The sequence below is a fragment of the Engraulis encrasicolus genome, chromosome 12 (assembly GCF_034702125.1).
Source record: "Engraulis encrasicolus isolate BLACKSEA-1 chromosome 12, IST_EnEncr_1.0, whole genome shotgun sequence".
Taxonomy (NCBI): Eukaryota; Metazoa; Chordata; class Actinopteri; order Clupeiformes; family Engraulidae; genus Engraulis; species Engraulis encrasicolus.
The window spans coordinates 43,112,464-43,126,685 of record NC_085868.1 but is presented as its reverse complement, the minus strand read 5'-3'; the positions used below and the strand labels follow the sequence as shown (position 1 = coordinate 43,126,685).

The 14,222-nt window shown below is 41.0% G+C and overlaps 1 protein-coding gene across 1 annotated transcript; it reads left to right on the top strand.

The window, feature by feature from the left end:
• The first annotated feature begins 6,089 nt into the window (after nucleotides 1-6,089).
• On the top strand, nucleotides 6,090-11,942 carry LOC134460295 (sterile alpha motif domain-containing protein 3-like). The gene is made up of 4 exons (XM_063212740.1): nucleotides 6,090-7,994; nucleotides 8,275-8,430; nucleotides 8,825-8,917; nucleotides 10,559-11,942. The coding sequence occupies exons 1-4, from the start codon at nucleotides 6,945-6,947 to the stop codon at nucleotides 10,871-10,873; spliced, it is 1,614 nt and encodes a 537-aa protein (XP_063068810.1). The 5' UTR covers nucleotides 6,090-6,944; the 3' UTR covers nucleotides 10,874-11,942.
• The last annotated feature ends 2,280 nt before the right edge of the window (nucleotides 11,943-14,222 follow it).

The window sequence follows — 14,222 nt, the reverse complement described above, 5'->3', positions numbered from 1 at the left end:
ACTGAAAGGTAAGGAAATCATTTTCAATAAATCGTTAAACATCCTCTAATGGAACAAATCAGAACTCTGACCAAGTGTGCAATATGTTAATATCATAACCTTGTTTAGAAGCTGCACATTATATTTTCGATGTTTGATGTGATACAATGCAATCTAGTCGGGCAACACATGGCGAGGTGGCATAGTGCAGGTGTATTAGCACGCTCTGGGCTGAAAACACTTGTCCACCTTTTCCCTGCAAGGTGTAGGAAAAGCTAAACTAGATTCTATGTTGGGTTGTTTGTTAACAGCCGATGGGGTGTTAAATAACGTCCTATGTTTAATGTCAGACGTGCCCACGACGGTGTATTGTTTGCTAACGAGCTAATGTATTGGATAAAGTGCCACCAATTCACTTTAGGGTGATCCATTCCGCATAGCGCGTGCACAGCACAGCACTGGAAGCCCAAATCACGAGTCACGCAAAATGACAGTGTGTCCCGTAATAAATATTTACTCGAAGAAAAAATGTTGGTCTCTATTCCCGAGACCTAGGCAGTTAAACAGGGGCTCCAAGACCCACCTGCATAAAAGCATGTCATGACTTATGCTACTTTTACTTTAGCATCAAACCGACCGATTCTTGTTATGCACGCCTAGGGTAATGCCGGCTGACTTTAAGTCCAGATACGAGAGTCCACAACACCCCCTTGGATTCATGTGAAAATAATAGTCTAGGACTTTTGCCAAATGCAAATGGTTTCCCCTCACATGCTATGTGGTGATTCACAATTGATGAACTAGACATTTCAACTTCAACAGTACACTGGCATCCTGCATCCATGTGAAACACCCTGGCATTTGCAACTGAATAAATAGAAGAGCAGGAATTGTCAGCAAAGTGAATTGCTCAATCCAAATGTTAAAGCGTTTCTCCCAAATGTTGTGATGGTGTAGCTTGCTAAATTATCATTGTAAAATGTAGGCCTACAGGTCATTCAAGCTGAGCAAAGTATGGATCCACATGAGCTACCTATTTGGCAAAACATATCTTGGAACATCTTGCGTAGTGATTATGAACTGTTACCATCAGGCAGAAGATATAGGATACCAAATAGCCTATGTAGGTCTATGTATTTATTTACTACCTGGTTTGCAGTGGCTTGTGTCGCACCCCTCCGCATCAGTCAGCTCAGGTGAAGTCTCTCTCCTGTGATGAATGTTAAATATGTCTGGCCACTAGGTTTTAACCACTGAAAACATTTGAGTATAGTCACAAGCAGCGCTACACTTGCATGCACAGAGAAGGCCCATATCCTTTCAAGATATTCAATGATTTACATTTCATTTTGAGTAGACTTCATGACCAAGACAACCTCTTCATGTTGCGTGTCATATTTACTTGTCATTTGTGTCTTTGTTTTGATATTCAAGCCGGCCGTGGCGTGTGTGGTTGCCTTCAGCATCAGTGATCTTCAAGCAGGGACTGATCTGCGTGGCTTCTGTGGTACCCTTCAGCATCGGTCAGCTCAGGTGAAGTCTCTGTCCTGCCTCTGCTTGTTTTTTTTGTCTCTGTGTTACTCTGCCTTGTTAATTGTTTCTTGGCTGCGAAGTGTAAGCACTAACTTAGCTTTCCTTCTGTTACATGTCTTGTCTTTTGTCTTTTTTTGTGTTATTCAAACAGGGGGATCTTCCTGACTGTCAGTGGCTGCGTGTTTCTTACTGGAATCCGTGACCTCAGATTGAAGTATTGTGGACTATTTCAGTGGGTATGAAATATTTTTAGTGGGCATTATTATTATTATTATTATTATTATTATTATTATTATTATTATTATTATTATTATGGTAAAGGCATATGTTGCTTATCCATGCCAACTTTTAGAATTTGTTTGTCATATTTACTTGTCATTTGAGTCCTTGTTGTGATATTCAAACAGATACAGATCTACCTGGTTTGCAGTGGCTTGTGTCGCACCCCTCCGCATCAGTCAGCTCAGGTGAAGTCTCTCTCCTGTGATGAATGTTAAATATGTCTGGCCAAAGGTTTTAACTGGCCACTAGGTTTTAACTGTGTATGCAAGTGTAGCACTGCTTGCGACATTTGTGCCCTTGTTGTGATATTTAAGCAGATACTGATACGTGACTGGCGGTGGCTTTTGTTGTACACTTCTGCATCAGTGAGTTTAAGTGAAATCTGTGTCCTTGAAGATTTTAAGGTATGAAAAGTTTTCCTGGGCTGCATCTTCCAATACATTTGTTAAATCCTTATGTGAACTTGTAATGAATGTAAAATGCTGTATGTATAAACACTACATTTGAGCAGCTGAAATATTTGGACACTCACAGAAAACATTCCTCTTACATATTCATTTGAGTAGACTTCATGACCATGCCAACTTTTAGAATTTGTCATATTTACTTGTCATTTGTGTCCTTGTTGTGATATTCAAGCCGGCAGTGGCGTGTGTGATTGCCTTCAGCAACAGTGATCTTCAAGCAGGGACTGATCTACGTGGCTTCTGTGGTTCCCTTCAGCATCGGTCAGCTCAGGTGAAGTCTCTGTCCTGCCTCTGCTTGTTTTTTTATCTCTGTGTTACTCTGCCTTGTTAATTGTTTCTTGGCTGCGAAGTGTAAGCACTCACTTAAGCTTTCCTTCTGTTACATGTCTTGTCTTTTGTGTCTTTTTTTGTGTTATTCAAACAGGGGGATCTTCCTGACTGTCAGTGGCTGCGTGTTTCTTACTGGAATCCGTGACCTCAGATTGAAGTGTTGTGGACTATTTCAGTGGGTATGAAATATTTTTAGTGGGCATTATTATTATTATTATTATTATTATTATTATTATTATTATTATTATTATTATTATTATTATTGTAAAGGCCTATGTTGCTTATCCATGCCAACTTTTAGAATTTGTTTGTCATATTTACTTGTCATTTGTGTCCTTTTTGTGATATTCAAACAGATACAGATCTACCTGGTTTGCAGTGGCTTGTGTCGCACCCCTCCGCATCAGTCAGCTCAGGTGAAGTCTCTCTCCTGTGATGAATGTTAAATATGTCTGGCCACTAGGTTTTAACCACTGAAAACATTTGAGTATAGTTGCAAGCAGCGCTACACTTGCATACACCGAGAAGGCCCATATCCTTTCAAGATATTGAATGATTCACATTTCATTTTGAGTAGACTTCATGACCAAGACAACCTCTTCATGTTGCGTGTCATATTTACTTGTCATTTGTGTCTTTGTTTTGATATTCAAGCCGGCCGTGGCGTGTGTGGTTGCCTTCAGCATCAGTGATCTTCAAGCAGGGACTGATCTACGTGGCTTCTGTGGTACCCTTCAGCATCGGTCAGCTCAGGTGAAGTCTCTGTCCTGCCTCTGCTTGTTTTTTTATCTCTGTGTTACTCTGCCTTGTTAATTGTTTCTTGGCTGCGAAGTGTAAGCACTAACTTAGCTTTCCTTCTGTTACATGTCTTGTCTTTTGTGTCTTTTTTTGTGTTATTCAAACAGGGGGATCTTCCTGACTGTCAGTGGCTGCGTGTTTCTTACTGGAATCCGTGACCTCAGATTGAAGTGTTGTGGACTATTTCAGTGGGTATGAAATATTTTTAGTGGGCATTATTATTATTATTATTATTGTAAAGGCCTATGTTGCTTATCCATGCCAACTTTTAGAATTTGTTTGTCATATTTACTTGTCATTTGTGTCTTTGTTTTGATATTCAAGCCGGCAGTGGCGTGTGTGGTTGCCTTCAGCATCAGTGACCTTCAAGCAGGGACTGATCTACGTGGCTTCTGTGGTGCCCTTCAGCATCGGTCAGCTCAGGTGAAGTCTCTGTCCTGCCTCTGCTTGTTTTTTTATCTCTGTGTTACTCTGCCTTGTTAATTGTTTCTTGGCTGCGAAGTGTAAGCACTAACTTAGCTTTCCTTCTGTTACATGTGTTGTCTTTTGTGTCTTTTTTGTGTTATTCAAACAGGGGGATCTTCCTGACTGCCAGTGGCTGCGTGTTTCTTAATGTAATCTGTGACCTCAGATTGAAGTGTTGTGGACTATTTCAGTGGGTATGAAATATTTTTAGTGGGCTGCAACTCTCAGCAATGATGTGGTCATTATGTGGAGATGTAAGGAATGCAATATATCTATAGCCACTAGATTTGAGTTGCTGAAACATATAAGGTTAGAGCACAATCACAGGCAACGTTACACTTGTATACACACAGATTGCCCGTGTTCTTTTACAACATGGAACGCTTTACACATACATTTGAGTAGATGTCATCACATAGACAACTGTCAAGAGTCAAGTGAACTGTCAACTTTCAGTTGTCATGTGTGTGCTTGTTGTGATCTACATACAGAGAGAGATTATTTTGTACACATTGGGACTCATCTAAGGGGTAATGAGACTGTCAATTGCATGTTCTCAGATTGCAGTTTTCAAACTAACATATATGCAACATTTCACTCTCACAAGAACCGGAAGCACAACCCACACACATTGAAAGATTTCAAGCCTGGCATAGTCAGAACCAGTCAATCTTCAAGAGAGACATGTGATGTTGCGGAAGATGGTTTGCAGAATGATGATTTTGATGGAAACTCTGAATTTTCTGGTAGCTGTATGAGTGGACCTAAGAGCTTGACTGAAGTAATTCAACAGAAGTTTGCTGGATCATTGCTGAAGTTAGAGCATTTTGCACATGTGGCAGGCGCAAAACTTGATGAGTTCTTAGAGGAGCTACATTGCTTGCATTCATATGCATTACCACTTTCAGCTGAGGTTCTTGAAGAACTGTTTCAGAAACATGGCATTGCAACTGATAAAACTGTTGTCCTTGATATAGCTAGTTCTCTGAATGCTTCAAACCCTATATTCAAAGCATTAGACAAAGGCTCCCCCCTTAGCACTTGTTATCTCCGCAACCAGTATTACAAAGGCGCTTTCAAACCCGTGGAACCGATTGAGTATATCCTCGATTCCTCAAAGAAAAGAAGTTTTCAGTATGTGCCTTTACTCAAGTCTTTGCGTCAACTCTTTGAGAAGAAGGACATATTGGATAAAGCAATTGAGAATCATGAAGGGCAGAATAGAAACAGCGACTCTGGTGAGCAGCATACTTATAGGTCTTATCAAGATGGTTCATACTTCCGAGAAAATGCTTTCCTGTCAGGGAATGAACTGAGAATTTTGGTGAATTTGTATGGAGACGATTTTGAGGTCTGTAACCCTTTGAATACTTCACGCAGGAAACATAAGCTTTGTGGTATTTATTGGACTGTGAGTAATATGCCTCCGGGCTCAAATTCATCCCTGCATTCGATTTACTTGGCAATCCTGTGTAAAAGTGATGATGTGAAGGCGTACGGCCTTGATAGGATCCTGCATCCTCTCCTCCAAGATGTGAAAACATTGGAGCAGGATGGTATTTTCATTCCATTGCTTGGCAGATGTGTGAAAGGAACTATTCAGGTTGTTGTGGCAGATAACCTAGGTGCTCACGCCTTTGCTGGTTTCAATGAGAGTTTTTCTGGTGGGTACATATGTCGGTTTTGCACAGCTACAAAAACAGACATTCAAACCAATTCTGTAAGGTCAGCCTCGCTCCCTCTTAGGACAAGGGAACTCCATGAATCTCATGTGCAGACAGCTGAATTGACTGGCACAAGCTGCTTTGGGGTGAAACGGCATTGCAGTATCAGTAAAACACTTGAGCACTTCAATGTTCTCACAGGATATCCTCCGGATGTAATGCACGACATTTTTGAGGGCATAGTGCCAGTAGAACTTGCACGCTGTTTGGCACTGCTGATATCCAAGAAATATTTTGACCTTGACACTCTAAACAAGCTTGTGCTGCAGTTCCCATTCAAGTGGGGAGACAAGACTAACAGGCCTCATGAGATCCCACGCACATTCTCAACAAGAAAAACGATAGGTGGCAACTGCCATGAAAACTGGGCACTGCTAAGAAGTCTCCCTTTCATAATTGGGCATTTAGTCCCTGAGGAGGAAATGGCGTGGCAGTTATTGATGGACCTAAAAGATATTGTGGAGCTGGTGGTCGCCCCAACACACACAGATGAGTCAATTGCCTACCTTGAGTTCAAAATTTCAGACCACAGACATAAATATCAAGATCTTTTCCCTGATGTACCACTGCTACCAAAGCATCACTATTTGGAGCATTATCCACAACTGATCAGGGCGTTTGGTCCTCTTGTGGGTCACTGGACCCTCCGATTTGAAGCTAAGCATAGCTTTTTCAAGCAGGTTATTCGATACACTAACTGCTTCAAAAATGTCCCTCTGTCCTTAGCTACTAAGCATCAGTTAATGATGTCCTATCATTTGAATTCCTCCAGTTATGAAAAGGATGGTCTTGAAATTACAAAGGCGTCAAAAGTTCCAGTGGATGTTTTGAAACAGGAAATGGCTCTGCTTGTTCAACAGAAATTCCCCAGTGCTTCTAATATTGATCTCACTAAATGTGTATCATACAAAGGTGTAACATACAGGAATGGCATGATTTTGGTGCATGGGTCAACGAGTGGTCTCCCTGACTTTGGAGAGATTATTCATATTTGTGTTGTACAGAACACGCTGTGTTTCATGCTGAAAAGACACTCTGGGTGGTACAGGGAACACTTCCGATCATTTGAATTAAGTCCGTGTCCAACCATAGAAACTATTTTGGTGGGAATTGAGGAATTGGCAGATGTTTACCCTTTGGCAGATTATTTTGTTGGAGCAGTTAGAATGGTGACACTGAAAAGATATGTAATTTTGTAAGGAGCAAAATATGGTAGCGTTTAAAAAAAGCCAAGGACACTTAGTGTAGTCACAGTTTACATCAAGGTCCGTTTTATAAGTCCAATATGTCTAAACGGCCAGGGATGATTTGAAATGTTTTTGTTTTCTACTTCTGACATGTGTTCTTCTTCATTCATAGTTAAGCTATGGCTGCTCCTGTGATGCTCAGAGTTATCTTGGGTGAAAATGACTCTACAAGATTGACTCTCCCCAATGGCATACCAGAGTCTGTTGATGACCTAATACGGCACATCAAGAACCAATTGGAACTAGAGGGTGACATTAGACTACAATTTATGGATCAGGAGTTTGGCAATGAGTTCAACAATTTGACTTCAACTTCTGAAATAGAAGACAAAAGCACCATTAAAGTCATCCACCAACCATTCATCATAATTGCCGGAAACCACCTTGATGACTCCACACCACCTTCACCACATTCTAGCTGTCCACCACCACCGTTTCCATCTCCTTACCCATCAAGCTCAAGCCTTTCCACGTCACCGTCCATTGCATCATGTGACACTGACATACTATCTTCTCCCGAGGCCAGCTCCTCAAGGTCCTCTGCATGGCCTCTCATCTTTAAAGTGCCACGCTTCCCTTACGATGCAGAACTAGAGCTTGAGAAGGCGAATGCAGCCCTCAAAGATGATGGGACTTTGTTGGACCCTGGCACCAAACTGAAATCTTCCATTCTTAATGGTTTAATGGAGGAAATAATGAAGTACAAAGTCTATCCTTCTGATACAGAGCTCGGTGAAATTGCTGAAGCACTTGTCACCACACATCCTTGCCTCAAAGAGCCGGGATCAAAGACTGGGTATGAAGGATGGAAGACAAGCTTAAGGTGGAAGATAGGAAATTACAGAACGAGGCTACGTCGGCTGGGACATCCAGAAGTTGCTGTGAATGCCCAGACCAACAAACGCGTAGGAAGCAGTCCTGCCTCTGGAGTTAAGAAAGCCCGTAAAGCGGAGGTAAACTTCTGCCCGGCTCTTCCTTCTGGGGAGACAATGGACACACAAGAATCCAAAAGAGTGGCACTTCTGTCTGAAGTCGACAAGAGAAACAATGAAAGTCACGTGACTCAGTTGATGGATCAGACCTTTTCCTTGAGAAGACAAGAAGTCATGCAGGAACCACTGATTGCTGAATTCAAGACAAGATGGCCGGCACTCTTCACTGTTCGTGAGGTAAGTGTTAATAATGAAATTAATTAAAATGATTTATATGTTTTATTTGTACATGACTTTCTGAACACCCAGACGCCCAATAATTAAAAAAAAAAAACAGCAATAAAAGGAAGGCAAAGGCATAAAAGAATGGCTCTGAACAGGGGAAGTGCTACTACCTAATGTGGTTTGAGATAATTATTTTTGTTTGTTTCTTGTGGGACATAGTATTTGTGCCTTGAAAAAAAGAAAATGAGTTAAATGAAGTTTGTGTTTGTGTTTTTGTGCTTTATGTTTACAGGTTTGTGCCGAGTTCAGAAGAATTACAACAGTCAACTTGGAGTCCAAGTTCTTCTTCAACCTGGATGCTTATTCTCCAAATCTGATGAAGGCGTTCAGCAGGAAAGGGGGGAGTGTTGGACAAAGCCTCAGGAGAATAATGTTACCCATATCCCAGGTATAATGTACAAAGAATGATGAATTTGAATCTTGATGCATAGTTTTACTGTTTTCGTTTCTTTTAAAGGTGCACCGTGTAAGATGGTCTCCCCCCTTCATGTATGAAAAGTACCATTTTCCAGTCATAATGAATACTTAGAAATTGGTGGTGGTGGTAAAAACAGTGCACCTTTTGAAAAAAAATGTGTATTTAATTTTGTTCTGAAATAAAGTGTCCAAAAGGCTGAACAGGTTGTGTCTGTTCTCGGTAAGTGTTATCTGTCACGATGCATGCAGAGCTTTGCAGAGGAAGGGGGTGATGTAGATGTCCTTGCGCCAATTCGTGTTTTCACAGGAGACCTCTGCAATTTTAAGTGAAAATCAATACTCATGTATCTTTATTCTGCCTATAGGACAGTGACATAAATGTCAGACGCGAATGCATCCTGAAGGGACTTTGCACCTACTTCAAAGAAGACCCTGGAAAGTTGCTGAAGGAATACATGGTATGTGCCCCAGGGGGAGGGGGGTGGGTTGACATCCTGTTTTCACAGCCTATTTCAGCTAAGACAAGATTGCGGGTAGATAATTAGTTGACCATGCCTACAAAATGGTAGCAAGCATACCCAAATGTCTTTTGCAGGACATTTTGCTATGTTTTGGCTGAAGAAATAAATCAGGAAACGGCAACTAAACGTTGCAGTGGTTGAATATGCCTTTAGTCTCTGGAGACATTTCACCACAACTACCTCTGCAATTTATTTTGACTAAGGCTCACCCTAGAATGTTGATTAAACAATCACAGTGCAGCAAGGGTATAAATGTTGGACTAGAGATATGGAATTCAGAGTTGTGACAATCAGGGTACAGGAGGTCAGTTGATGACATGATTCACATACCGGTAGATTCAGATAATTCAAGGCAGCGCCTTTCTATTTGTTAGACTACACAGAGCTAATACAGAACAAACAAAGAGGATGTAAACATGAGTTTAAATGAATTACATTTACCTTTGCCACACTTTCTGACTCACTTCCTGGAGCTGTTTTGGAAGTATGTCAATGGATCTGTGTGTTAAAGGCTTGATTAGTTGCCATCGTTTTGTTAAAAATGCAACATGGAGGTCAGTGGGATTAGTCTAACTCTTACCTCCATGGCTCTGTCAGACCCTTGCTGCGTTGTGATTAGTCAATCAACATTCTAGGGCAGCCTTAGCCAAAGGTAAATGTATACCTTTAAATTTGACCCTTTACATTGCTGGAGGTCGATATGACGACTACAACTGCCATCACATGACAAAGATTTAACTCCAGATTCCTTAAAGGTGCACTGTGTATGATGTGGCCAGAATGGGTACTGCAACTATGCTGCTCATTGAAACTGCGCTGCATGTTGCCAATTTTGATCTTTTCATGAATATTTACTAAATAATAAACCAATATTTACTAGTTTAACCAAAGTACAGTAAGTCTTGCAGCTAAAAAAATATATTTCGGGAAATTCAAAATGGCGGACCATGGAGAAGATCCCCCTTTTCATGTATGAAAAGTGCAGTTTTCCCAGTCAGAATTAATACTTAGAATTTGATGTTGGTGGTAAGTATTCATGAAAAAGGCAACTAACCAATAAAAATCTTAGACAGTGCACCTTAAACATCATGTCAGAACTGATAGATTTTTCTATCTAAAGGGTGAAACCCTCAAGCTCCATAATACAAGTGCATTATCTTAAGTCTTTTGTTGTGTCTCAGATGATGCACTTGTGCATTTCAGTGTTCATGTTTCATGTATGGCGTATAATTACACACCAAAACAGTGCCCAAGTGCACCATTATTATCCCACATTTGATTCAGAAAGTCAAACATGTATTTTATCATTATTATTGATTTATGTCTTTTTTTAATTATTATTATGTCTTTTTTCATCAGACAGTGCTTTGTACATATCAAAGTATACAAAAGATAGTCAGAATAGTTGACGGCCAAGATGTATAAACATGAAGTTAGAAAAATTGATGTTAGCTTGTCTAGAACTTATTTGGTATTGCGGTAACATGTTTGAAATGGATGGTGAAATTAATGGTAAAATGTATGTCATGGACATCAGTTAAATATTTTTATTTTTGTATGTCATATTACTTTTTTCAGGCACAAGATGCGGACACCGAATCGGCTTTGGCAGAAACCGTCCATGCAATCTATGTGATCCGGCATGAGGGTGCAGAACCTGGCGACAGTCCTGAGGACATCGGAATCATCGTGGAAGGGGTGACCGTAATTGACGCCTTGCCAAATGTCCCTTTTGCAGTTGCCATATTTCTTGCCTTGGTTTATGCAATGAACTTGTGTTATCCTCCCGAACTCAAGAACACATTCGAAGCCTTGCAGAAAATAATGCTAGATTTGGATGGGAATAGGATGGGAAGGAAAGTGCAGGTTCTCAAAACGATACTTTCCCGCTGAAGCTCTAAAGTCCAACCACTCTTAGCTTTTGTGTGCGTATTTGCACGTGTGTGCATGTTTGCGCATGTGTGTGCGCGCGTGTATTTTGCGCATCTGCATGTTTGTTTGCATGTGTTGTGTTTGCATGCGTGTGTGTGTTGGTGCGTGTGGGTTTGCGCATTTGTGGGTTTGCGCGTGTGTGTGTTTGCCTGTGTGTGTGCGCGCGTGTATTTTGCGCATCTGCATGTTTGTTTGCATGTGTTGTGTTTGCATGCGTGTGTGTGTTGGTGCGTGTGGGTTTGCGCATGTGTGGGTTTACGCGTGTGTGTGTTGGTGCGTGTGCTGAAGTGTGGCAGGGAGAGAGAAAATCATCTTGCATTACTTGTGCCTGAAAAAAGTAAGGTGACAAATACTGTATATAAATAGTTCACTGATAGTGTTGGAGAGAGAGACACAAATGGCGTTTCGGGCATATAGAAAAGATCGTCTCAGTAAGTCAAAACAAATTCGGAGTCCGTAGCTTGTACGTCCGTAGCTTGTACTTTATGCCGCCCCCACACCATAGGCACTGTAGGGGTGCGCTACAGAGCCCCTGGACCGAGTAAGGGGCGGGGCTTGTTTGGAGACGTACGTGCCGCCCTACAGAATACCTGTGCCAAGTAACTTTCAAAGTTATGCATAGCAACCCCCCTGAAAAAGGGCCCGACGATGGCACATTTTCGGTGTTTTTATTCATCAAAATTCATCAAGCTGCCATCTTGTTTTCTTACAACATATTGAAAATGCATCCGCTATGTCTTGATCATATACACATTGAAATGAAACAGGTCAGCTGTACAGTTCATGAGGAGTACTTCAAAGTCTATCGTATGGCAATTTTTGTTGCATGTCAAAAGTTCAACTTCAAGTTGAATGATCGCACTTCCTGTTTGGTGTTCCCATTGGTTCTTTTTTGTTCTTTTTTTCATTGTTTTTTGTTTGTCTTGGTGAGATACACCCCAAAAAATGTGGAGTCCTTAGCTTGTACTTCAAACTGATACTGTCCCATTTTTGGAAATAAGCTGATATTACACCTCCCCCTGAGTTAAATAATTGAGTTTTACCTTCCTCCTGTACTTTCAACCGTTCTCTGAGTGGGGCAGTGCAAATTTTACCTCCAAGTTAGCAGTTAACTTTGACTCCTACGAGACCAGTCAGCCGCCAGCTGGTCTCTAAGGACTCAATGTTAACTGCTAGCATGGAGGTCAAATTTGCACTGCCATGCTACGAGAACGGTTGAAAGTGCAGGAGAAAGGTAAAACTAAATTATTTAACTCAAGGGAAGGTGTGATATGAGCTTATTTCCAAAAATGGGACAGTATTACTTTAAGCCAGACCTGCCAGATGGGCCCATGGCTTGGTGGGGGTCGCTACAGAGGCCCCTGGGCTGAGTTAGGGGCGGGGCTTGTTTGGAGACGTACATGCCGCCCTACAGCACACCTGTGCCAAGTATTTTCAAAGTTATGCATAGCAACCCCCCTGAAAAAGGGCCCAACGATGGCACATTTTCTGTGTTTTATTCATCTTGATCACGTTGAAATTAAACTGATCTGGTGTACGGTTCATGAGGAGTACTTAAAAGTACATTGTATGGCAAATGTATGTTGAAAGTTCAACTTTAAGTCCAGTTATCTCACTTCCTGTTGAGTGTAGCCATGGACATTTTTTGTGTTTTTTATTCATCCAAATTCATCAAGCCGCCAATTTATTGAATTTTTTAATCATTTTTTATTTTGTATATGAACCTCAAAGGAGAAAAATGTTTTGTTGGATGGCCCTGTGTTGAAAAATAAAAGAAAGAAATTTCAATCTTGAACATCTTGGTTTTGTGATGTTTTTTTTACCTAGCTTTATAGCCTTTTCAGTGTAAGCTTAAGTGTAATGCTTTGAAATTACTTAATAAAAACATGGAAAGTATTTCCACATGAATCAATAGCACATTTCCAACATTATGAGCTCTTGTTGGTTCAACTTGAGACATTTGGGATAATCAAACTAGAATCAAACCTGTTGGATGAACATTATGAGATCCTGTTGGATCAATTTGGGATAATCAAGCCAGAACATTATTAGGTCCTGTTGGATCAACTTGATTGAATCAGGTTTGGATACCTTGACTCAGTAATGTTGGATAAACCCAACTAATTAAAGTGACATGAACTGAAGGCAATCCTTTTAAACTACTAAGTTTCCTAATGTTAAAAATATGAAAGATAATCATGTGGAAATACTTTCCATTATTTTCTTAAGTAAATCCAACAGAAATTTTTTTTGAGTGTACTGTTTTTCGAAAAAACAGACAACTACTGTGAAAATATTACTTTGAGTCACATATTGAGCATAAACAGTAAGTACTGCACAATAGCAGTATTCGCCGTTGTGGAAAAAAACTAGAGATGCACCGGATCCTGATTTTTAGGATCCTGCCGGATACCAGATCCACTGCTTAAGATCCTGCCGGATCCGGAACCGGATACCGGATCCTACAAAAGGGTTGAAACATATAGTCTACTCGCACACGTGGGCCCTTTTTATTACGTTGGCGCAAACTATTTTTTAGACTCATTGGCTTATTGCCACACTGCCTGCAATAGCCGCTTCCAAAGGGATTTCACTCCATGCAGTGATTGGGGTTGTGAAAGACTGAAAAGCCTAGGCTAGACATGCACCAGACCCTGATTTTTAGGTAACATGCCGGATACCGGATCCACTGCTTAAGATCCTGCCGGACCCGGATCCTGTGAAAAACTCTATTATCCTGACGGATCCGGAACCGGAACCGGATCCGGTGCATCTCTAGAAAATAACAAGGGCTGAATCTCAAATGGTGCACTTGTGCACTTTAGTGTTCATGTTTCAGTGCGCATGCCATATTAGTTACGCACTGAAACATAGTGCCCGAAGTGCACAAGTGTGCCATTTGAGATTCAGCCAAGTTATTTTAGGCAGCACCATTGAAACCCATTCATCCTCCACTTGTCCGTGATCACCATCAAACTTCAATACCAACTGGAGAACTGAAGTCATTCTGACTGGTTAAAGATTATCTGATACTATCAAGCATGATGAAACAATTTCTAAGGAAACTACAATACTTAAAAAGTGCTTGATGCAGCAAAGTGTGAGTAGCACATGCATTTTGATAGTGATGAAAGTGTGAATGGCTGAAACATTTTAAGAACTTGTAACACTCTTGCAACAAGCAGCCCCATCTAAACCAATCTGCTAATCAGTGCCTGGCCTCACCTGAGTAGGGCTGTTATGCCATTATTCAATTACGGGCGTCACCTGCCAAGGGCCTGATGACTCTGGTCACATGGTACTCTTGCAC